Source organism: Lagopus muta, chromosome 2 (assembly GCF_023343835.1).
Source record: "Lagopus muta isolate bLagMut1 chromosome 2, bLagMut1 primary, whole genome shotgun sequence".
Lineage (NCBI taxonomy): Eukaryota > Metazoa > Chordata > Aves > Galliformes > Phasianidae > Lagopus > Lagopus muta.
In genome coordinates this window covers 72,568,049-72,593,439 of record NC_064434.1, presented here as the reverse complement: position 1 = coordinate 72,593,439, position 25,391 = coordinate 72,568,049, and the positions used below count along the sequence as shown (strand labels likewise).

Genomic DNA, 25,391 nt, shown 5'->3' with positions numbered 1-25,391 from the left:
TTGTGGAGTAATACTGTTCCTTAGGTCAAAGGGAGAGGTTCTTAGACTTGACACAGTAATCATGATAAGTGCTTTCACTATAAAACTGTGATTGCTGTATGAAAATCTGCTTTGAATTGAGCTCTGCTGCAGGGAATAAGCTGCAGCAAACACTGACGTTTTTGGATGAGGAAAAGTCCAGTGCCACATACTTCAATGACTGAATTGTACTTACTAACATGGAAGAAGCAGAGGGCAGTAGATTTCCCTCAGGAAGAGCACAATGTATTTGTTTGTTCAAAGGCTGTGGCTCTTTCTTTAGGACTTAGATTCTCTGCTCAGAGGATATAAACATAAGTACCAGTATCCACAAAAACCAGTCTTTTTATAAATTAAAACGTATCTCATAGAACATACTTTTTTCCCACCACATTGTTGGTTTTATTAATAATGTTTCCAAGTATTTTCAGACTGTTAAAGCTGTGTATGCATGCTGAATATGGGTCTCTACACGGCCGTTTCATATAGCACTTAATAGCTTTAAAGATGCGTGGGACTGCTGGATCAGATCGTTGTTTAAAGGGATGAGGGCATTAAATGTATCTTATGCACTTATGAAAAATAATGTATTTAATGAGAAAGCAGAGAATTAAGGACCAGATTTAGATTGTCTTATTTAAAATAACACTTTCCTAAATCGTTCCCTTTATTTTAGTGCCCTTACTCATAAGTAAGAATAACCCATACTGGCAGGACTGGGGTTTGAAAGATTTGTGGTGCTGGAAAACATTCAAACGTTTTTCAGGCAGGAAGTTTAAGGGAATCATAAAAGATTTTGCAATTAAAGGAAGAGGCACATGAGTTTCTCTGAGAAAAAACTCAAGGAATGAGAACTGGTCAATGAGCCATGAAGTGGGTCAGCCCTGGGTTCCCCAAAGGTTTATAAAAGCCTGCTCGGAAAAAGACTGGGAAGGAAGCTGGGAGAGACATAGTGGTATGCAGCAGAAGGCTGCTGGGGGGGAAAGGTAGAAGAGGAGGATGTCATGATTGGTTCAGAGAGCTCATGGGGCATTAAGAACCAGGGAAGACATGGCAGTTTTGTGCTGTAACTAGACGACTGGTGTATAATGCTTTGCTTTATTTTTGACACCATGTTCTGAGGAAAAAAAAAAAAATATATATATATATATATATATATATGGATGTATATATATATACATATATTATATGTTATATATTATATATTATATACATATATATATTGTTGTGTGTCTTAGAGCTACTGTAACCGAGCAGAGGTCCCAGGCTAAGGGCTGCCTAGTGTGGACACAGCCAGCAAAGCCTAGGGGTTAGCCTAAGCTTTGTTGTGTCCACACTGTTTGGACACAACCAACCCTTGCCTGAGGAATCGCACCCCATCTTTCTTCTAATTGGGAGTATGGGCTGCAAGCACACACTGCTCTCAGCAACCTTTTGCTGAAAGAGCTCTTACTCTTGCTCCTGTCCCGTCACTTCTTCAACGAATAAGTTATCTCACCAACCTTGCAGTTTGCAAATGCTGCCTCTTTTCTCACAGGCAGCATGCTTGTTTCTGTGCAGAGTTGCTTAATGCAGATCCTCGTGTTGTTTTTTTATTATTGTTCTGTGACAAAGCTAGAGTGCTACATGTTAGGCTAAAGCTCTCAACTATGTTTGGGAAGAAGGGAGTGGGCCACTGTTTACATTAGTCTGCAGTTTCCAAGCGAAGTGAACAGCAGTGTATGTCCTTAGGTCAGGAAGAATAAATAGCTGTAATTCATGGAACTACTCCTATTTTCAGGGGTCTGGACTGTTTCAGGCTTTATACAGTTTATAAAAAGAAAAAAGAAAAAAAAAAAGTATTTTTTCAGTATTATAGGTGAAATGCATGATATGTTGCAGCCGACTATAGGTATTATATTCAACTGATTTAAAATGTTGTATCTTTATGCACACAAATTAGAATTTTAGACTAAAAATATACAGTAAATTCTTGATACTACTTATGAAGAAGTTGCTTGTAAGTTCAGTATCTAGTGTACAGTCTAGCCAAGCATGGATGAACACTTCTCCATCTGTGTTGGGCTTTCTCACTTCCTCACCTATCTTTACATGTGAAGATGAACTACAATCCAGTGTTGAGACATAGCACATTTAGCACCTCATTCTTATTAAGGGCAAAGTATTTCTTCCCTCAACCATTCTTGCTCTGTTGTCTGCTTGTTGTTGTTTTTTTAATGATTCAAACTGTTGGCTTTTGCTGTACCAAGGCACCATTTATTCTCAGTGAAAATTGGTTTCAGTTTTATTCACAACTGCTCAAGGTAATGTGTCCTCCCTGCTGAGGTTTTGCTGCCGTAGGCAATGGATTCCACTGCTAAATAAGTTTCAGAAAGAAGCCCTCTTCCTTCTGAAAGGGATCACCAGGTCATGGTAGAGAAGAATGAATTATATTTCGTTTTTAACTTGTCGTGATTATTTAGACTCACTTGAGAAATCATGTACTCTTATAATAGCTTGGCTGCTAGGAGAAACTGTGCCTGAGTGTCTGACTTTACTAGCACTTCTGAATGTTCATAGAGAAGCTAAGGCTGACCTTCTGTACTAACCATTTGTCAATGAATTTCCAGCCTTTGCCAGCAAAGTACTTGGCCTCTCTTTCCTTCTTGCTTGCCATCTAGAAGCTCTGCTGCAGGGAACTCATGCCACTCCTTTTTTTGTGTTCTACATTCAACTGAAATTCATGTTCAATGCAGTGAAAGTAAATGCTCAAGTAAAATACAAGAATATAAAATTTAGCAATGCTAAATTTGTTTGGATGCAAGTTTAATCTGAAGTGATGGCTTAACAAGAAACGCATTAAGTACTATGCCATCACTAGACTACAAGGAGGTGAATTTTCCTTGTGTTCACTGTTTCTGCTCTGAAGCATGCATGGCAAGATCTGTACAAGACCAGGTTATTATTCCTTTAGTTTCAGAGTAGTCAGGAGATAAAGGATACCTTTTCCGTATCTGCCTTCCTGTCCATTCAAATTGCTTTTCCACATCCCATTCCCATTGTTTGAAAACAATGTTCATATTGTAATCATTTAGTTGCATGTGTAAGAAACTGGTCATACATTTTGTCTTCCTGACTCCTGTGCGTTTTAACAAACTTGCGGTCATTTCTTAGTGTCTGTTTGGAGTCTTTTTGCACAAAGCTCACCTTCTAGATAATGACAGAATAGTAAGACTTGGAATAGTTAGCGCTGCGCTCACAATTTAAATAGAAGGCTAACTAACTATAGAAGGCTAACTAACTATAGAAGGCTAACTAGGTACCTTTCTTCCCTATTCTAACTCTGTTACTACAAAAATTGCTGTGTTTTTCCTGGATTAGAAGCTCCATTCTTCTGTCAACGGGCTTTAGGATACCAGAAGGATATTTTGATAAAATATCAAAAAGGAAGCAATAAAAATGGTCATGTTTTCCATGTGGCTACATGACAGATAGGAGAACAGAGGCTATTTTTATCTACCCAATTTCTTTATATTAATATTTTCTCTATTTCATTTTCCATCTCCTTTTTTCAACATTATAGGCTGAGATGAAGAAAAGTGTTCACACACTTGTGTGAGTGTAACCTCATGGGTAACCCTGGAAATGTGTTCCCTCCAAGCAGATGGCTTAGGAAGGGGCTTGAGAACCAGTATTTCTCCCAAGCTTCTTCCCCCACTGTGCACAGCTACTCATCTGTGACTGCTATGCGTTGCTACATCCCAGCAGTCTCTCTACTGATCAGGTCACTGGCTAACTGTCACACATCCCCACTGCTGCCCTGCTGCTCTCCAGAACAGGATGTGCATTCCCAAGGAAGATTTGTTGCCCTGCAAGATCTCCCAGTGAGACAAAATGGAGGCACTTAATGATCTTTTGTACCCTGCACTGATGTAGAGAGTTGCATTTAATATTGCTCATCGTGTGCGTCTCTTCTCGAGCTTCTAACAGAGCTTCAGAATTAGTCTCTTTCTGTTTTGCTGGAAAACATTATATATATATATTTAGAAACTGCTCCTAAATCTTATCATCCCCACAATGATATAGGCTCATTTAGACTTGCAGAGGGAATCTCATGATCTCCCACTCCAGTGAACAGCAACTATTAAGTGCCAAGGCAGTCATTTAAATTCATGATGCTCACTTTGCCATCTTCCTGCCAGCCTTGCCTTTGTTTGTGACCTGATTCTTATAACCTTTCCTCTTAAAAATGTTCCTTTTCAGCAGACCTCAGTCCTATTCTTTCCTGAAATGATCACAAACGATCAATTCCTTCCAGTTTAGTTCTTAATGGTTACTCTGTCTTTTGATGATCCCTGCACTAGAATCCTTCCTCATCTTTGAACAGCTGATGATCACCATGAGGACCCTGGTCACTGCATTCCTTCTTCCAGTCAAGCTAGCACAGAGGATTCTCTGGCACCCCTTTTCTGTTCACAGATCCTGGGAGGAGGTTGGGGTGGTGTTATCTGCAATCTTCTTTTCCACATCTCCTTACATGTAGGCAGTGGAACCTTTCAAGTATGTGTGTGCATAGCTGCGAGCTATTGTAGTGCCACATCAACATAGAAACTTGATTAAAAATCTGTTGGGCTGCCTCATTCCAGGATCAAATATAGAATTATTCATGACAGTATATTTTTAGTTTTTGCAATGAATTAGTCTGGCTATGGTCTATTCAAAGCTTCCTGTCATTCTGCTTCCACTATGCTTGATCTCTGATTCTCCTGAAAATAGATCCTATGGTAAGGAAATGTCTTCTGCTATTTGGTTTCATGCTTTCTTTTAGTTATTTTGATCCCTGCTTATCTGTACTCCCCATAACTCACTGATGCAGTTCCTCCCGCTGTTTTGCAGCACCCTTCAAATACTTGAATGAAAGATGCTTCATATCTTTGGGAGAGAGAGATCAAATCTTTTCCCCGTTATTGTCCAGCCAAGTGCACAACTCTGTTCTTTAATGATATCCCTCCCTCAGATCCTCTAATCTTTTAAAATATTCCACTTCAAACTGTGTCCAGTAGTGCACCTTCTGTGAGATCTCTGATCTCCCAAGCAATCTCTGGAAAGCTGGTTTTGTCATATCCTTTTAGAAAAGGTCACTTCTGTCTGAGTAACTCGATAAAAGCTGCTCATGTACTGTGCAGGATCTCACTGGCTGCTCTGAGAGCCACACTGCTTTGTAAACAGCTGCTAGGTCTAATTCGTGAGCCACTGAAAATGCAATATTATTGGCATTTAAGAGCTGTGTTTTGGAAGATTTTGCATGATGGATATTCTGGTGATGCTAAAAAGGACAACTTAAACAAAATAGTTTTTAGTCTTGAGAGCTGACAGTTCTCATTACTCATCACTGTGGGAGATGCATACGCAGTAAACTTACTCAACAGAAATGCTGCATTCCTCCACTTAACCTAAAAATAGACCAAACAATCTCAATATACTGACTCACAAACAAGGGATTTGCCTTATCATAGCTCTCACTCTGTTTTAAGTGCCCAGACAGTTAACTCCACAGCCTTCAAATCCATTTCAGATTTGCTACAAATCTGTTTTTCTAGTGGTTTTTACCCTCCAAATTCTGGACATTACATTAAGGAACCATATGCATCTGGCAGGAAGACTTCACCCTCAGATTTTCCTTTCTATGCTTTGACGTTCCTCTGGCTCAAGTTAAGTTTTGTATTGAGGAAGAGTGGGGTTGAGGCTCAATGGAAATTTATGTGTTTTGAGAATATACATAGAAGGTACTGGAAGTGTTATAGGGTTTAATTTAGACTTTCTCTTAGCTATGAAGCTGCACTGCACAAGCACGGCTTGCCCTTAACTCCTGGCCCTTAGCCAGGTACCCCCAAATCCACCAGTTACAAATGGACAAGCTGTGAATACACGGAGGGAGGCTGTAGGTGAAAGTACAGTGTGAACTGGCTGGTGAGGAGAGAAAGGAGGCTTCTCATCATCCCAGAGCATTGGGCAATGTCTCTCAGCAGCTTCTTCATGAAATACAGCCACACATTGTTGCTAATGATGATGAAGAAACATTCTGTGGGAATGTCAGATATATTCCTTAAAAGCTGTTGTTTTCTAGAGATGTCTTTGCTTGAGAGTTTTGGAAAAATGTATGAAATTCATCCATTTTCTGTTGATTCTGGGTGTTTCTTGAGAGCAGGACCAGACTGTGAAACAGGAAGGCATGGAGTTTATTTCAATGCCCCATACCTCTTTTCTGTACAACTCCTGTCATCAGTGAAGTTTCATTTACAGAATGGAGACTTTATTTACATTCTGGAGGATGCTGAAAGGAGACTTTATCAGTCCCTACAACACCCTGAAAGGTGGTTGTAGTGAGGTAGTGGTCAGCATCCTATCCCAAGGAATAAGCGATACGATGAGAGGTAAAGGCCTCGAGTTGCACTGGGGAAGATTTGGGTTGGATCTTAGGAAATGTTTTTCCTCAGAAAGTGTGGTGAGGGATTGGAACGGGCTGCCCAGGGAGGTGGTGGAGTCACCATCTATGGAGGTGTTCAGGAAACATATAGATGTGGCCCCGATGGATGTGGTTGGTGGCCCATTAGTGGGGATGGGTTGATGATCAGACTCGGTGATCTTACTGCTCTCTTCTGACCGTGTTAATGATTCTGTGACTGCTTTATGAGTTTTATTTTACAGTTGGATGAAGCTCTGGCATGGATGAGGTTAATTTACAAAACACTTTTCTGTGCATTTCTTTGTTTCCTTCTGATAGTGAGCAGATAGTGTCAAGGTGATACCAGAAAGTGGTGCGGGGATCCCTAGTTTTGCTTCACATCGAGTTATTAACTTGTTCCGCTTCAGTATGTCAGCTATTCCAAAGCAACCCCACCAGCGAGGGGACGGGGTCGAAGCGCTGCAACTTCATCAGACCGCCGCAGCACTCACCGACCTCCTTAGACCCTGCCCCTCTGGGCCTCGTGGGGTCCCGGGGCTGCTCTCCCCTCTCAGAACCGCCCTTGGCCCGCCCCCTGTCCGCACTTATAGCGGCGGGGCCGCGCCGCCGTGTCGGGAGCCGTCAGGATGGGCGTCGGACCGCGCTGTTCGCCCTGCGCGCTGCTGGCTTTGGCGCTGCCTTTGGCGCTGCCCGCGGAGCTGCTGCTGCCGCACGGCGCCGATCGCGGGGATGCGGCGCTGGAGCCCGGCGACGACACGCGCTCGGCGGCGCTGGAGCTGGGCACGGCGCTGCACTTCTACGGCGCCGCCGTCCGCTCCCTCTACGTGAGTGCGGACGGGGGGGGGGGGGAGGCTGAGCCGTTGGCTGCGGGGTACCGAGCGCTCGCTGCCTCTCGCTGTAGCCCCGGCGCGGGCGGGCGGCGGTCCGCAGTCCGGCGCGGTTCCCGTCCAGGACGAGCGCCGTCCGCAGGCACGCTCCGTGCGGACGGCATCTCGTTGTGCTTCGAGCACGCCGAGGTCGCTGAGCTACCGCAGCTGCTCGCAGCCCCAGCGCGGAGGGAGAACCGTAGGCTGCAAGCGGACCCCGTCGCGCGCCCGCACGGCAGCGCTGTGGTGCGCGAGGGGCTCGCGGAGGCGTCGGCTCCTGAGGGCGGGGTTGAAAGCGTTGGCTACAGTGAAGCGAGGCCGATGGTTGGGACCGATCCTAATGGACGTGCTTGAGAAAGTCGGCACCTTTCAGTTCCCGTGCTTGCAAAGTGCAAGACCCCCACGTGGCCGCGGTCATTCAAGGTTGGGTGTAGTTCCCACGTGCTCGAGTCTGTGCCGAAAGATTGAAGGACTCAGGCTGTGCCTCTGTCTGAAGTGGGTGCTGTGACTTGAGGCTGGTGGTGAAGATGAAGGGTGGAAACGTGAGGGGTGTCCAGCCTCCAGTTTGTCCCCGAGTTCATGGCCTTGCCTGCCAGGCTCTTGGCTGGGTCACTGATTATCCAGCTCACGTGGAAATGCTCTTTTCAAGGCACAGACGTGTTCTTGGAAGGTAGGGGAGCGACCTGTGTGTCAGGCATTGAGATAATAGCAGTGATATGTCAGATAAACAACAGAGAGGGGACAGAGCTCCCAAAGAGCAGCACGTTGGGTAACACCACTGGGTTTCCTCAGCTTGGTGATCTCGGTATGGGCCTGTGGTGTGCCCAGGGATTTTGGATTGGAACAATGTGGGTGCAGAGGTCATTCCAGAATCAGCTTTTGGGCCCTTTTAGCATGATTGCTTGGGCACATCTGATCAGCAGAGGTGTTTTAGGATCAGTCTGCGTGCTATCAGGAGGCTTTTATCTCGTGTTTAATCTGTCACAAGTATTGCTCAGTGGAAGCACAGCAGAAAATGTATGGGGTAGAGAAAGGAGTCTGCGTGTCATGAAGGGTACTGAGCAGCCTTACATGCACCTCCAGAGAGTACAGTTTTATTATATGCTGGCAGTGAGTGCTTACTGAGCTCTGTGACGTTATTCAGTAAGCAGAATTTTCTCAAGGGTTTCCAGCAGTCAGTGAATATTACCAAGTTCATAAATTAAAGCATGGTATAAAATGCATATATACAGTACACAAAAGATGTTTTTCATAAGCTTTTGAGTTTTCAGGATGAAGTACATACTTCTGTACGATTCTGCACGATAAAATCGTGCTTGTTTTTTACAACTTTCATTTTCATTTGGTTGAAAGCATTCATGGATTATTGGATTCTCCCTATTTTCCCAACAGCTGGGGAGCCAGGCTGTTACCTCTACATGCAGATAAAAAGGCAAAGACCTCTGAGGAACAATTGTTTGTTATCAATGTGTCATAAAATCCCCAGCAACGAAGCTCTTTTCATGGCAGGCAGAGAGAATGTTTATTTAACATAAGTTGAAACACGAGACTTTCACATACTCTATTTTTCTATGAGAGCTCTATATGCTGAATCCTATTGCTAGCCCATTCTGACCTATTTGTTTTTATAACACACTTCTGTTCAGACTTTTCCAGTTCACAGTGGAGCTCACAGCTGTGGAAAAGCTGAAAGACTGGAAGTGACTTCTTTTTAGGGAGGAATCAGAGTCCATTAAGTCAAGCTTGGTGCAATTTGTTAATTGTTAATTTTTGAGTTGCTTAAGTTAATCATTAGTCATGTTTTAATTAGAAAGTTCTACTGATTTAAATCTACTGACCCTGCTTTATACGAATAAATTCAATTGCTAAGCTCTTTATTTTTTTATTTTTTTCCTCAGAAGTATTCATATCCTTAAAAAGCCTCCTAACTGGACAGGGAAAAAATGCCATTTGTCTGAAACTTTTTTTGCTACCCACTTTTTCTTTTGGTAGAAGTACTTCATTGCTTCTTACGTCCTTCTCCTCACTTAATTTCTCAAGATAGGACTGTGATAGACTGTGTAATTTGTTCTGCTACAGATTATGAACGTATGTCAGCTATGCATGTAATCCAGAAGTTTAACATGCTAAAAATAAATCTGTGTTAGTTCCTGTCCATTCAAACAGAATTGTACCCTAAAAGGAAAGATGTGCTCTACAGCTGGCCTTTAGAAAATGCCCACCTGGTGCCTTTTTTTTTCCCCCTTTCCCATTGATGAGAATGATCAGAGAATCACAGAACAGGTGGGTTGGAGGAGACCTCTGGGGATCAATGAGTCCAGCCCCCTGCCAAAGCAGCTTCCCCACAGCAGGTTGCAATCATGCTTTAATAAAATCCAATGTTTATTCTAAATTACCTCTCTGCGTTTTGGGGTTCATGCTTTAACGTATCAATGTGAGCTTCAAAGAAATGAAGTTAAATCATGCAATTTGCTCTCATATTGCAAATATGTATGTACTGCTAAATGCAAAGACTAAAAACATTTTTTAGTTATGATGAATGTTCTTTCTCTACATTCAGATCTCTTCACAAAGTGCTCAGCCAGTGTATTTATTTTCATCTAATAGCTTGCAAATGTTTTCTTGGTGATAGAGTGCTAGCAACCAAACATTCTCCTTAACCTGAACCATCTCTCATTTATAAAGTAGAAACACAAAATGAGAATGGCTAGTATTTTTGTCTCCGCTGCATTAAATTACTTAATACTTAATTAATACTTAATTTCAGTTTTCTAGCACAGTAGGAAATAGTCAGAAGTGTACCCCCAAAGGATGAAAAGAGGAAGACCAAACCTTAGGTCATTTCTCATGATCTCTATTCTGTTCAGTGACATTAACTAGTCCGGATTGTATTTTCTCTTAATGTTACATTAAATGCCACTGTAGGTGGGGGACCATGCAGTCTTGCACGCACCAGATGTGATGAAGAGCAAAGAGTTTGTATGAAATATTTCAAACACAAGTCATCCATCTGAGCAGCGGGAGTAGGGGTGCTTGCATGCATAAGCAAGAAGAAAGAGGAAAACTTTAATTTGACTCTAAATTCTGACTTTAAAGATGGAACATGTCTTCTTGCTGTTGCCTTAGTGAGCAAATTAGCCTAGGGGTCTTCATCTGAAGGAGAAATTACGTAGCAAAGAAATTGGGTCAGATTTGGCCATATGTCCCAATGTAAGAACTAGGGACCATGAAAGGAAGCAGGGAATCAGACTGAAAACAAACAAAGTAGAAGAGACGTCGGGGTATGAGTCATGGATCTGCAGAATTCCTTTTTAAAGGATTTTGTGGAAGCATGATGTTTAGATATGTGGAAAGGAAGACTTAACAAATACTTGAAGGAAACCCACTGAGGATGAGTCAAAGCATAGGGAATCCCTTCAGCTGCGTGTGGATGGAGGTTGACTGGAGAAGTGCATCTGGGCCCTTCTAGTGTTCTTCTGAACCTAAAAGCCAACAGGTGCAGTCTGGTACAGGCTGCTGGGCTGGGTGGCCTTGTAGTCCAAGCTGCTGTAGGCGTTAACACACCCATCAAACATTCATAAAGACCATTTAGTATTATAACTGTCTTAAATGTGTGAGAAGGTCCGGTGGTGGTTTATTTTTCTGGGACACACAGTGAGTGAGAGAAACCTTTGGGAGGTGGCTGTTTTTAGCGTCATATCCTGTGATGTTGGCTTTGGGACTTCTGCCCCTTGGTGGGCTGTTTGCATGTGTGGCAGCAGCTCTGGAGCTGTAAATGTCTGGCTTCGTGCAGCTGGTATAACCTGCCTTGCTACTAGGTCTGTGTCTTCAGACCAAGAGTTTCATTTTTATTTAATACCCTTTAGGTTTTTTTTGTTTGCTTGTTTGTTTTTTCCCAAGTAAGAGACAGTCTTCCACAGTACAGTGGCAGGGCAGTCTGCTGTAAGGGAATTTACAAGATGTCCCATATCTGCTACAGAAAAGAATCACTACTTAACCAAATAAAGTAACTCAGTTGCTTCACCTTTCCTGTCCTCAGTCACACCATTGTGAAACTGCTCTGCAGGAGTAACAGCTAAAAGAAAGAGAAACTTTTGGCCACCCCAAACACAAGACTAACTTCAGACTCAATTTCTTTTAGAAATGCAATGAAAAGTGTTGTGATCTAGATCACACAGATATGGAGGACAATCACTGTAAGCAGTATTTATCTTACAATATCATTTTTTTTAGGTTGCCACAAATGGGATTATTGCAGTCAATGAACCTAAGGATGAAGAAAAATATCTTGGCCAATTCCCAGTCAGTTTTGGAGCTATTGCTCCTTTTATGGCTGATCTGGATACGACAGGTGGACGTGGAAATGTTTATTACAGAGAAGATTCATCCTCAGATGTCTTACAGCTCGCATCAGACTATATCAAAGGGGGGTTTCCTGAGGCTGCTTTTGATCCCAGCAGTGTTGTTATTGTTACCTGGAAGCTCGTGGCTCCGTACCAGGGACCTGGAGAAGATCTTACATTGGAAGAAAAGGTGAATGTAAATGAGAGCTCTAAGACGTATTGGATGCATGTCCAGCTGATGTGTAACACTGTTTTCTACTGTTTTGAAGACAAATTCCTTTGTGTTTAAATTAGTCTAGCACCGTTTAGAATGAGTTCTTTAGTTGAAAAGACTGTAACAGAACACAAGCTTCTACAAGTTTTCATTCGGAAGAAAACGCTTGAATCTTAATATCTGACTTATTTGTATTTCCTGACATTGCTGTGCTTTAAATGTTAATTGTGATGGGATAATAACTGAAATATTGGGCTATCTCCTGCCTTTCATCTGTGGAACGTAGTCCTTTTTGCTTGCATTGTTCAACAGACTCTGAAGTCATTTTGACACCAAACTATCTAAAACCCGATAAAGACTAACAGGAACTTCAGTCTGTGCATCTGTTTTGGAGAGATGACCTTGTATTCAGAAAGTCTCATACTTTCTATCTAGTACTGAATGAAGAAGCAGCTAAGGGATACTCTTTGTATTACTTGCAATCCGTTTTCTCTTTCAGAATCATATTAGATACTGTTCAGCAGGGATCTCATAGAGATAAAATATACATTATAATTGTCCCAACTGATGGGCCTGCTCGCAATGGATAAAGCTGAGAACATTACCACAATTTAGAAATCTTGTTTTGTCAGGGATTAATTTCTTGCACCTAACTTGACACAACCATTGTTTTCACAGTAATGACTCTGCACGGTTGTAGCAATGAATAGCTGATATCTGAGATATAGTCTTGATGGTTCCCACACTTTGTAGGAGCTTTTGGACAGCAAAAGGCAATTGCAGCAATGTGGAAGTTGAACTTTTTTCTTTTTTTTTTTTTTCTTTTTTTTTTTTTTTAACATTCTGTTTACCAATACATTCGTGTCAATTTTCTACATCTTTTCAGTTACTTTAGTTTAGCACTTCTTTTTTTTTTTTTAAGATGACAATAAAGCATGCAATGCATGTAATTGAGCTTAGAAATGTTATGTTGTAGGCAGCCTCTATGGCTGAGAGATTTAACATACTTTTGGTAATGCTTTCTGCTTAATGTTTATGCATGCTGACTGTAAAACTGCTTCAACAGAACATGAACTTGATAATATTGATATTTTATTTTTTTGTTCCCTTGTAAAGTACATGATGTATTCATTATGTGTTACAGAAATTCAAATGTCTTTGTGTTTAAAAAAAAAAAAAAAGTTATTTTATTGTCTGTCTTGACTGTTTTTCCATGAGTAAAAGGATTTATTTTTTTTTTCCACAGAGGAACACATTCCAGGCTGTTTTAGCCTCTTCTGACTCCAGTTCCTATGCTATTTTCCTTTACCCAGAAGATGGTTTGCAGTTCTATAGTGCGTACTCAAAGAATAATGATGGAAAGATTCCTGCAATGGTTGGCTTTAGTCAGGCCTCCACAAACTACTACTTTTGGGAAAATCCAGGATCCTACAATGTCATTGCTAATGATGAAGACAGCATTAGAAACTTGCATGAGTATGTTTTTTTGTTTGTTTTAATTTATCAAGAAAGTGTCAAGGAGTTGCATGTTTTTCTGAATTGTGTCATGACTCACAAGGAGATAGTAAGATTCCATTAGCCATTGCATAAGAAATGTCCTAAGTCTGCTGCTGATACTCATCATCTTGAATAACATAAGGACTTAGGTGTAATTTGTCAAAACTCCATAGTTCCATTGCCACTGGTAGGAGCTGCTAAAAATGGACCTTATGAAATTGGACCACTTCAGACTTTAATTCTTAATACTGTGTCATATGAACTCTTTTTTTGTGGGAAAAAATAAATGAGCAATAAGGAAAGGGAGTGGGTTAGAAAGTTCTAACAGGTATTAGCAAGATTTTTGTGACTGAAGTATCTCCTTCTGTTTCCACCTTTGCAGAAAAAAATGCTGTCCAAACTATCAGTGGTGATTTATAGTTGAATGAACTCTATGTGGTGTGTAGTGCTATGTAGATAAGGTAATCATAGAATAATAGAATCATAGAATGGCCTGGGTTGAAAAGGACCACAAAGATCATCTCGTTTCAACCCCCCTGCTATGTGCAGGGTCACCAACCAGCAGACCAGGCTGCCCAGAGCCACATCCAGCCTGGCCTTGAATGCCTCCAGGGATGGGGCATCCACAGCCTCCTTGGGCAACCTGTTCCAGTGCGTCACCACCCTCTGTGTGAAGAACTTCCTCCTAATATCTAACCTAAATCTCCCCTGTCTCAGTTTAAGATCATGTAATCAATTGTTTTTCCTGATATTTCTAAGTGAAGAACAGCATTTTGTGTATGATAGGAGTACCACAAAACATGCATTTGACCTTTTTTTGATTTGGCCTGTGATTTCTCTGATAGAAGCAGCAATGCTGGGAGACGAGGTGTCTGGGTGTTCGAGATTGGTAGCTCATCTGACACTATTGTGCCTGCCAAGGTCAGCAATGTTCTGGCGAGTCTAGAGCCCAGTGAAGAAGACCAGGAGTTGACTTCAAGACCATTTGTGTCAGACTATGGCTCCACTGAAATAAGACCACAGTACGTCACCAGTAGCACGGACAGTACAGAAGAGGACCAGCACGTTACATACAGTGTTCCTCAGTTAGCTGTGGAGGACTTTATAACTTCATACCAAGATGTAACAGGAACACCTTCGACTGAATCTTATTATCGTCATCGTGAATTCCCAACAGCAAAAGCTCCACCTCGCCAGTTCCCAGCCCAGCAGTTCCCCCCACAGGGACCCCAGGTCATAGATGTGGAAGAATTTGATGAAACTGGTATAGGTAAGGCCTTTTATAAAGCTTGGATTGTTCTAATACAGACAGGAAGCAAGAAGATTCAGATTTTCAGATGTGACATTCTGGGTACCTTTAACAATTTTGTGTCATTCATTTGGGAGAGTTTATCTTGAATGTCACCTCAGACTCATCCTGCCAGTCTAGTAAAATAGTCCTGCAGTCTGGCTCACAGGAGAGCAGATTCACAGTGCCTGTGGAACCTGATTCTCTCCTAAGGAAAGCTTCCATAGGGATAATGGTATTCCTGATGTTGACGTGTTCTTAGTGGGAGCTGATTTTGTGTCTTTCATCCAAGACTGTTATTAAACTTATGATCTGACCATTAATATCTTAAGTAATTGGTTGTTCCCAGTAAAGATTTTATGATCATTTTTACTGAAACCTGGCTTTTTTCCTTTCACTGTGAGTTAATGAATTCAGGTGATTTAATAAAGGTTGAGGACAGCGATTGCTGTAAAAATCATTTGCTGGTGTAAGGCTGCATGGCCTCAATTTTTGCAGTGGCAGAATTAGCAATTCTAACTTGCAAGGAAGTGTTTATAGAAAGTTCAAAGCAGTGTGACTGACTACCCAGGTCCTGTTTCTTGAAATAGATGGCTATTTCCGTTTAATAATAGGATGGGCCAACTAGGATTACCGTGTGTTTGGTGCATATTCCTGGGTCCTTTACTGATGTTCTTTGTTCTGAAGTTGAAAAGGCTCCTTTTTGTTTTGGTTTGGAAGCAAGCATAGGTTAAAATGATCATCTGCTAGTTTCATCATGACTGTTTGAATGCTCTGTATTAATAGAGATATAATAAGCATTTAGTATACATGTCTGGTGTTTTCTACAGTGTTCCGCTACCACACAGACGTCCAACAGACCTGTGCTAACAATCGCCACCAGTGTTCTGTTCATGCTATTTGCAAAGATTACCCCAATGGATTTTGTTGCAGTTGTATTGCTGGATACAAAGGAAATGGCAGACAATGTGTAGCAGAAGGTAACTTTTCTGAAAATTGGGTGCATATGCAGCTACTACGCTTGATGTTCTTGAATAAGGCAACCTATTTTCATTAGTCAAAGTAAGACGTGGTTATGTGGTTTTTGGAAGAGTTATCACTAGAGATGTTTTGAGAGGTGTTTTAGGTGAGCTATACTTTCTGAGATGATGGTTTTGTATTTTTTAAATGAAGCAGACTGGTTTAAGTAGCCAAATATATGAACTGTGCAACTTTCTGGGAAAAAAAAAAGTTATTCTGTAACTGAAATAATTTCATAATATAGCATCCAATGTTACCGTTAGAATTAGTTGTGAAGTTCTGGTGTTTTAGAATCTAATGTAGAACCTAATGTAGTCACTCTAGAAAGGGCTGTCTAAAGGGGATGAACAAATTAACTCTGATTATCAATGAAGAGCATGGCTCCTCTTTGTCTGACTCTTAAGCTTCTTTACTGAAGGGCTAATCTGCCGGATTTTTGTTAGATACCCATTTAAACTTTGTTCCTGTGTAAGATCCATAAAGGAATTTCTTGTGTATACACTTGTAATCCTTGTAGTGACTTGACTCAGAATATAGATGCATTTCAACAGCTGAACTAGCTGACTGCAAACTTTGTGTTGTATAAAGAAGGGAAGCAAAACCTACTACACAGCTTTCAGTTCATAAAACTGAGTTTTTCAGAGAAAGAAAAGGATTGAAGGTAATGCAACTTGTATTTGTATGCATTTAGAAAACTATATGGAAGAAAAATAGTAAACCAAAGTAATTACTTCAGTAAAACACTGACAGTCTTCTAACGAATTTTCTTTGAAGGCAGGTAGTCTGATTGCTCTGATCACTTAGTGGTGTTAGGCTTCTAGTATGGAATGAGCAAATCTACATTCAGTAGGTATTGATATGAAGTGTCATCTTGCTACTGTAGATACTGTAATAGCATGATCTGTTTATAGAGTTGTCTTTGGAGGAAAAATTGTTAATGAGGATAAAGGGTACTTTTGGAGGCAATTTTGACTGCTTAACTAATGTGACAATACACATGTAACCAAGCTAACACTGTCTGTAGAGAGTTTCCTGTCTGCTGAATTCAGTTGGCATTTTTTTGCCATTCATTTTGACGCTGATATCTTTGAACAGGGTGCTCTGAACTCATTCCTTGTAGAGTATTTGAGAACTGTCGTTTTGTACTGATGCATTGCACTGGTTTCCCAGGTTCTCCTCAGAGGGTCAATGGGAAAGTCAAAGGACGAATCTTTGTAGGAAATAACCCCGTTCCAGTTACATTTGAGAACACCGATCTCCACTCATATGTTGTGATGAACCATGGACGTGCCTATACTGCTATCAGCACAATCCCAGAAGCTTTGGGTTATTCTTTGCTGCCTCTTGCCTCTATTGGAGGTGTAATAGGGTGGATGTTTGCTGTGGAGCAGCAAGGATATAAAAATGGATTCAGCATTACTGGTAACTTCTTAATTTAAAATTACGTTTTAAAAGTATGCTGTACTTTCCCTTGTCTTGAGATAAGAAATGCATATATAGAAGCAGTATGACAAATACCTATTTAATCTGAGTTGAAAATTGATTGCTTTGTTACCAAACTCCTCACTGTTTTTCTTGTTTACATATTGGGCTTTTTATCTTACAGTTTCTGCACAAGCATGTAAATTTCTTAGAGAAGAATGGATTGGCCCATTCCCATACAAGAAAGAGATTATTAAAGCATATCTGATTTTTGGTTATAGAGTGCACAGAGCTGCTGAAAAAACCTGCCCCTACATTTATAAGACATCTAACATATTTATTTCCTGATTGTGCCAATGAAGCAAAGCGCAATGAAAGTCTGATCTCTTGCAAGTCTGAAATTCTTTGTAGGAGAAAATGTTGTATGAAATGCAACTAACCCTGCTAACTTATTTGAAGGAAGCCTCAGATCATAAATATAGCTTTAAAAAACTGTTCAGGGCATTATCTGTTTGTCTGTGCACTTTGATTCAAGCTGTAGGTTCAATCTGCCCTAGGAGAACACGTGTTTCTTTTTTAAATTTTATCTTTTACAACCCTGTGCTATGAATTTACTTGAATATAACTTACTGTTTGGGGATTTTAATTGTGTGTGTGTGTGTGTGTACGTCTGTGTGTGTGTTTGAAGTTTGTTTCAGAATTTACAGCATACAATTTCACCTGTTTTTTATTTAGAAACAGATGTAGGGGATTTTTTGTTTGTGTGTTATTAAGTGCCTGTATTCTGAATAGACATATTCTTTAAAATATATAGCTCGTTTGCTGTTTTTACTAAGAGGGAAAAGGTGAATATTTTTAGCTCTTCTGAATATATTTATTTTAACTGCTTCTTCAGTTACACTCCCAGTGTAGCATATTCAGTGTTTAAGAGAGTTTCCTTATGACATTATCAATTTGTCTTTGGAAATTATTTCTGTAAGGATTCAGAATATTAACAACTATGTTGCATCAAAGCTTGCTTATAGAAAATAGTTTGAATTTCATCTAGTAGAAACAGTTGTGGCGAATAGAAGGATTCAGAAACCACTATTAACTAGTTTAACTGCTTTAACCAATGCTATTGCTGTAGGTGGAGAGTTTACACGGCAAACTGAAGTCACTTTTCTTGGCAACAATGAGAAGCTGGTTATAAAGCAGAAATTCAGTGGAATTGATGAGCATGGTCACCTTACCATCAGCACAGAAATGGAAGGCAGAGTACCTGAGGTCCCCTCTGGTGCATCAGTCCATATTGAACCTTACACTGAACTCTATCACGCCTCTAGTTCTGGTAAGATTCCATAAGAAGTAATTGAGATGTAAGTGCACAATTCTTAGAGTGAAGGATAATCATTACCTTCTTAAAGATGCGCTTGTGACTTTCAGTTTATGTGGTTTTGACTCTTAGAATTGGGTTCCAAAAGAAGGTGGATTTTGTGTGCAGATATTTCTAAACTTTCCATTGAAAAAATGTGAGTCTGAGCTGACGCTACGTGTTCTCTTTTATTAGTCTCATTTTTTACACTGTCAGTGGTAGTCGAACAAATTGCAAAGCTTTTTGTGGAGTCCATAGTTCTCCAGCAGGAGCTGAACTGGGATATACCTATTTGTAGTAACGTCTGTAAATGGGCTTTAATCTTGTTCAGTGAGACCATGCAAACCAATTAGTGTTGTGTGAGCTGCACTTCAGTGACCGTGCCCTATGTCTGTAACAAGCATTTGTCAGTATTATTTGAGCAGAATTCGAACAACTGTCTAGAAGATTAAGAGACTCTTAATTCCATTATCAGTTTCCTCTGTTATCTCTTCAGTAATTCTCTTCCTTGTCTCAGAGATGCAGTGAGAGAGTAGTTCTTCATTTTGCCATTTACAGTGGAATATTCCTCTCTTTACTTTCCTTTTCCTGGATAATATAATGTATGTCTCAACCCACCAAAAACAAAGTGATGTTATAGTGTTCCCACTGGTCAGCCAGCCCAGCCATCAAGGAGCAATAGAGAGGAAGAGCAGTAAGCAGTGCTCCTAAATGCATCTGGATATGAGAGGCAGCATTTTCCTCTAGTGGCACACTTTGATTGTTACAGGTAGCTTAAATGGTGTGGTTGCTCCATCACTGCATTATATCTGCTGATATCTGACCTTCGTACCTGGTACTTAGACCCTGTTACTGCTTTGCCTGTCTTTATGAGCTATGAAATGATAGAAGCAGCAGGAAGATTCTACTTTGTGCTGAACAACTTCAGAGATTTGGAGGAGTTGTTTGGGCAGATTCATCTAAAGGAATTTGTACGTTTCCTGAGTTGAATTTTCCTTTCATTTCCTGGCAACCCATACATTTTAGCTGAATTTTAAAATTATGGCAGAATAAATTGTGTCCCATCCCTTACAACTGTGCTGAGCACAGAACAAGTCCAACCAAATGCCTGTTCCTTTGCTTGAAATTGGATTCGTATAGCAGTGAATAGAGATTTTTGCTTTCTGTTTTGATCTGAGTATGTTGCCATGTTGCAGTGATCACTTCATCATCCACCAGAGAGTACACAGTGACAGAGACTGAAAGGGATGGAGTTGCTTCCACATACACTGGTGCCTATCAGTGGCGACAAACCATCTCCTTTGATGAATGCATTCATGATGACACTCTCCATGCTGCTCCTGCTACTCAGCAGCTCTCAGTGGACAGTATATTTGTTCTGTATAACAGAGATGAGCAAATTCTGCGTTATGCTATGAGCAATTCCATTGGCCCCATCAGTGGTATGTATGAATTCAAAGTATTTCTTTGTCACTACTGTTATTAAAAGTATGTTTCCGTATTCTTTTAGTTTGCATTAGCTGAGTATTAATTAAATTGATTAGTTACGTTTATTAGCAGATGTGGATTCATCAGTTAAGAAGAGAAACAAGACTGTTGCAGTTGGTGGTTATACCTGGGGAAGGGTATTTTTCTTTTCCTGAAATCCATTGAAGTTTGTGTCTAACTTCTTGAAGTACTCTCAGCGTACTAGCTTGAATATATTGCTGCTTAGAGGTGTAAAGTTGTGCCAGTTTTCTTCACTTGATACCTAGGTCTTTATTAACAATTGTTTTGTGTGTTGTTAGAGCAAAGAGCAAAAGAGGGGAAAAAGGTCTATCTTTGAAAAAGCTAGTTTCTGTAGTTTATCTTGATTCATGGAACAATACTTGTAAGGTGGGAAGCCTCTGAAATGTATTTTCTAGGAGAACATTCCAGACTTTTTCTGTGTCTACTGAAATCAGAATAAAAACAAAGGAGCAATAGGAAAATCCTTAACAGGTAAGTACAGAAGGGACGATACTCACTTCTGTTTGTTCAAAAAATAAAGTTCAATCAATTAAAAATAGCAAAGCAAGCTGTTAAGAATCACATTTTGAGTCTAGGTTAATTTCAGGAAGATGCTTTATCTTGGTTAGGTTTCCTTTTTTTTAGTGAGTTTTGTGTGACTCTTCTTTTAAATTTTTATGGTCCTTTGCCAAAGTTACAAAAAATACCAATGACATTGTCATCTGGGATTGATGTTTTGCATCAATCCCCTTCGTCCTGATGCAAAATAAAATAATAATAATAATAATAAAAAAGCTTTTTGCTTGTTTCATTCATGCTGTAAGCAGCGTCCTCCTGGACCTTATCTGAGTCTGATTACTTGATAGGTTTGTCATGGCTAAATATGGTCTTTCTTTTCAGATGGTTCTGCTGATATTAGCCGGAATCCTTGCTACACTGGTACCCATAACTGTGACACCAATGCAGTATGTCGTGCAGGAACTGGGAATCGTTTCTCCTGTGAATGTTCGATTGGGTTCCGTGGAGATGGAAACGTTTGTTATGGTATCAGAAGATTTTCTTTAGAAAATGTATAATTTGTTTTGCTCGGAATGTATTGACTCTCATTTTGAAGAAGATTGAGGAATCGTAGGTTAAAGGGATGTTGGAGTAGCTAATATGTGTGATTAATCACAGTCAGTAAGTTTGATTGTCTTGAAGAGTCAAACCTGGATATGTTTTGCTAGCTTACAAAGCATCTTTCCTATGTAGTTCCTCTTCTCATAAGACTTGTGGAGACTTAGCTGTAAGAAGTGCAACATTCTGCAAATTCCGGTAAATATGAGTCAACTAAGTTAAAAGTTCTTAAAGGCAATGTGGAATGCATGCAGGGCATGGGTATCAGAACCCAATGAAATAATCTTTTTTAGGATATGCTTTGAAAATCCCTTTTGTTCAAGTCTATAGGACCAAAGGTCCAAATACTTATGTTGTTCTTCAGGCAAGTTTGTTTCCCAGCATTGTAAAGCGTTTCTGTTGTCTAAGATCTTCTCTTTGTAGTAACTTGGCGGGGTTTTGAGATGTTTTGTAAGAGCTTCCCAAATAGTGAAAGTTCCATGTCTTTATTTGGTTATCTTCCTGGCAAGGAAATGTGTTGCTAGGTGTAGAAATCTGAACCTAAAATAAAACCTATGATAAATCATTATCATCATCACCTTTACAGTATGAAGTTCCCTTCTTTTCATATTTTAGTCTCTTCTGCATGCTCCAGGTCGTAGCATAAACTTCACAGGAGCCTTCTTGCTGGAGACCTCCAAAATTTCATTTTTGGGGTGTGAGGTACACAGCTTGCAGTAAAAAGTAGTGAAGCAGAACCTCTGCAGTTTAACTGAACTACAGATGGTGTCTGTTTTGTTGCACAGTTTAATAAAATCTTAGATCATTTTAGCTTCTGAGCTTGGGATCTGTACCTCTTACATGTGTACGTATAGTTGTTAGTAGACAATTAGATTTGGAATTAATTAAAAGATTTTGCAGATAAAATAATTACTGTATATATGATCTAAAATGTGTTTTAGAACCAAATTTAACGGTTATATCCCCTGTTACTCCAGATTTTAACATAATAATACACATAAATTCTTTGTATTTGTCATTTACTGTGCTAAAGAGCAACCTCAATTTGTTAGGCTTTGATGTATGGATAACTGAAGGAGAATTCTTTCCTAAAGTTCCTAGTTATCCTGCATCTTCTTTCCCAAAGGCTTCTCCTCCGTCCCTGGTTTCCTGGCCAACTCCTCTATAAAACCTCTCCTGTGGTTTTTCTTTGTTTGTTTGTTTGTTTTTGTGCAGATTAGCTGAGGTCACAGTTAACTGAAAACTTATTTTCCGGTTGCTAATTACTTCTAAGGGGTGTAGACTATCCAAGATGTGGATTAGATACACAAGCCTGCTATTATTTAACACTTACGCAGTCTCTGTTTTTCTGGCATTGGTTTTAAAGGTGTTTTTATAGTGACAGCAATCCTTGTATAATATTCTAGATATTGATGAGTGTTTGGAGCAGCCAGGTGCATGTGGCAGCAATGCAGTCTGCAATAACCAGCCGGGAACGTACCGATGTGAGTGTGTTGATGGATACCAGTTTGCAGCAGATGGGCGGACTTGTGTTGGTGAGTTTCACACTTAAAAGCACTGCCCACTGGCTTTTGGGTTGTAGCTTGTCTTACAGAAACAGATGATGGCTTCTGGGGTCATGCTGGCTTCTAACACCAGTTGAATGTAGGAGCTTGTGCTGCAGTTAGTGATTACCAACTGTTAGGCACTGAAGAGGGTCCCTGAAGAACTTTGTTTTCTATCTGATAAAAATTCCCCATTCAGAATGTTTTTGAGTACAAAATGGAAACATTTATTGAATGCTTCTGTCTTTTCTATACCATGACTTAATAGCAGATTTTGCATAGAAATAAAATACAAAATCGTGAAAGAAGAGTGCCAAGATACTACTTGCCCAGCTTGAAGGATTTTGGTGTGATCTCTTTCTTCAATCCTGAAGAAACTTAGCATTCTCATTTCTCTATCTGTTGGTTTACAGCCCCTGAATGACTTGAACCTGAGACAGGGCAACAGCACCCTTCTTTCTGCTTATGTGGTTTGATGTGGAACCGCAGCTTTTTCATACCAGCTCTGTGACTCGCTGTGTTAATAAGAGAATTGTAAATGAATTTGGTTCTTCTATTTGTAGACTGAGGGATAACAGAACTTGGGAGCTCCCTAGGAATTCCAGCTCTAAGGCTAATGCTGTTCTGAACAGATTATTTTGTAATCTAAATCTTGCTCTGTGAAGCAGAACAGATAAAAATGATTCTTACAATGACATTGTCTCCTCCAGAGAAATGAACAAAATATCTGTTTCCAGATCTGACTGTGATGGCAGTTTTTTGTCTTTTTTTCCCCTGCTGATACTGTGGTAGTTTCCATCTGTGTACTGCGATGAAAGGAGCATTGTGGACTCTGGTCCTGGTCCCCTGTCAACTCCTAGGAAGGAATTGCATAAAGAAAGCCCCAGTGGACTCTTACAGCAGCTGTAAATCTGTTCCTAGACGTGCTCACTGCAAAACCACATTTTTCTTGCCCTAACCTTTTTGTGTTATTTTGCCTCTTTCTTTTTCAAATATAGTGGTTTCCTTTCCTGTTCTCTGACATAACAGGTAAGCATAGGCAAAGCTCCAGCGACTACCTAAAGTACTGTTGTGTGTAGAGCAGTGCTTGCAGCATATCAGCACTGTCACCAATGAGAAAATCATGAAAAGCTGCAGGCCTGGCCCCAGCTGCTGCAGTTGGTCAAAATTTCTCCAAGAGCTGACAAATGTGTTTACCTCCGATTAAGTGAGTCACATCTCCCATCTCTTGCCAAGTGATGACAGTCTTGGGTCAAAGCTAGGTTAGTGTAGCAGGATATTTTAATTCCCAGTGCAATGAACTGGCTGCTCAGCCAATGTGTGAGGTGCCTTTAGGAGAGATGCCTTACATTTCTTCGTTGAGGACTCCTTTTTATAAACAAAACTCGCATAGATGTTAGGATCTATGGGTGCTGTAGCCTTTTTGTTATATTTTACGCTAACAAACACTTCTGAGGTGCTGCAGGCAGTCAATACCTTGTAGAACATCAATAAGTTTTAACACTGGCATAATGGAAGAGCTTTAAAATACAGCAAAACAAAAACTGCAACCCCTCCAAACAAAACAGTTTCTGTGTTTCTTTTTTCTTCTCTGAGCCTTCACAGCTGTGCTCTCTACAAATGTATTACGAGCTTCAAACATTGTGGAGGAAAATTCAGACTTTCTCTCTTCTCTCGTGTGTCTAACCTGCAGCTGTTGAATACGCCGTAAACCACTGCCAGATGGGCACACATGGCTGCGACATCCCTCAGCGTGCTCAGTGCGTGTACACTGGTGGGTCTGCCTACATCTGCACGTGCCTCCCTGGCTTCTCTGGAGATGGACGTGCCTGTGAGGGTGAGTAGTGCCATTTGCTGTGTCTTTTCATACTCTTCATTGCACAACTTGGCTGCTCATTGCAATTTCCTGTAGTTGCTACGGATTTAAAATAGGAAGATTTGTACCTTATGTCCTGTAGGCAAACATTGTAAGCTCTTGTTCTTTACTCTCCCGCTTTTAGTTCATTCCTCAATATTTGTTCTCCAGCAGGTCCAAGATGAGGTAGTTGCACAAATGGAAGTAGTTGCATTTAGGGGATCAGATCCACACATGCTGGAACTGTCTGCTCTGTACTGGTTTATATGGCTAAGGTGGTGACACACAGTGCTCAGAATTCAGAATCTGTAAAAATCTTATACTGTATTTCATGTCGGAGTGCAGTGGGAGAGAAGCTTTACCTAAACACATCAAAAATCTTGCTGGTCAAATTCAGCCTTTCTTCTTGCATTTATGTATTTTTCCTTTCCTCTTTCTCCTTTTTTATGGGCATACATTTCTAAAATCCTGTGTGAATTTACAGTGCCAGTACCCGTGAGAACAGCAGGGTAGAAGGATTTGCCAACTGCCAGAATCTAAATTATACGCATGCTTTTTCTTTTCATTTCTGTATTCTTCCAAAAGTCTTTAATTCTAGTCATATGGCCTAAAATAGGAGCCTGATAGTAATAAGCCAGGTTTGCACTCAAATTCCCCCTCTGGTTTGTTAGTTATTCTCCGTCATGAGGAATATTTATTGAAGACTAATCTTTTACTTTACAGATATAGATGAATGTCAGCAGGGCCGCTGTCATCCAGATGCTTTCTGCTACAACACACCCGGATCCTTCAGCTGCCAGTGTAAGGCAGGTTATCGTGGGGATGGTTTCCAGTGTGTGTTAGGAGGTAAAATTTTATAGTTCTTGAAAATTAGAGCATAAATGCAATTTAGGAATTGGAGAATATATGGTTCTCTGGAAA

At 40.4% G+C, this 25,391-nt stretch overlaps 1 protein-coding gene across 3 annotated transcripts in view; it reads left to right on the top strand.

Annotated features, from left to right (window-relative positions):
• The window catches only part of NID1 (nidogen 1), a 53,132-nt gene that overhangs the window by 8,901 nt on the left and 18,840 nt on the right, over nt 1–25,391 (top strand). For 2 of the 3 annotated variants that reach the window (XM_048938370.1, XM_048938371.1), the window contains exons 2-12: nt 11,563–11,862; nt 13,133–13,362; nt 14,229–14,653; nt 15,502–15,651; nt 16,862–17,113; nt 18,243–18,443; nt 19,664–19,909; nt 20,856–20,999; nt 22,478–22,606; nt 24,309–24,452; nt 25,194–25,316. In XM_048938370.1, the coding sequence (XP_048794327.1) occupies nt 11,563–11,862; nt 13,133–13,362; nt 14,229–14,653; nt 15,502–15,651; nt 16,862–17,113; nt 18,243–18,443; nt 19,664–19,909; nt 20,856–20,999; nt 22,478–22,606; nt 24,309–24,452; nt 25,194–25,316 (2,344 nt within the window). Of the gene's footprint in view, nt 1–7,046; nt 7,288–11,562; nt 11,863–13,132; nt 13,363–14,228; nt 14,654–15,501; nt 15,652–16,861; nt 17,114–18,242; nt 18,444–19,663; nt 19,910–20,855; nt 21,000–22,477; nt 22,607–24,308; nt 24,453–25,193; nt 25,317–25,391 lie in introns of those variants that run through there. The other variant, XM_048938369.1, reaches the window with a different exon arrangement.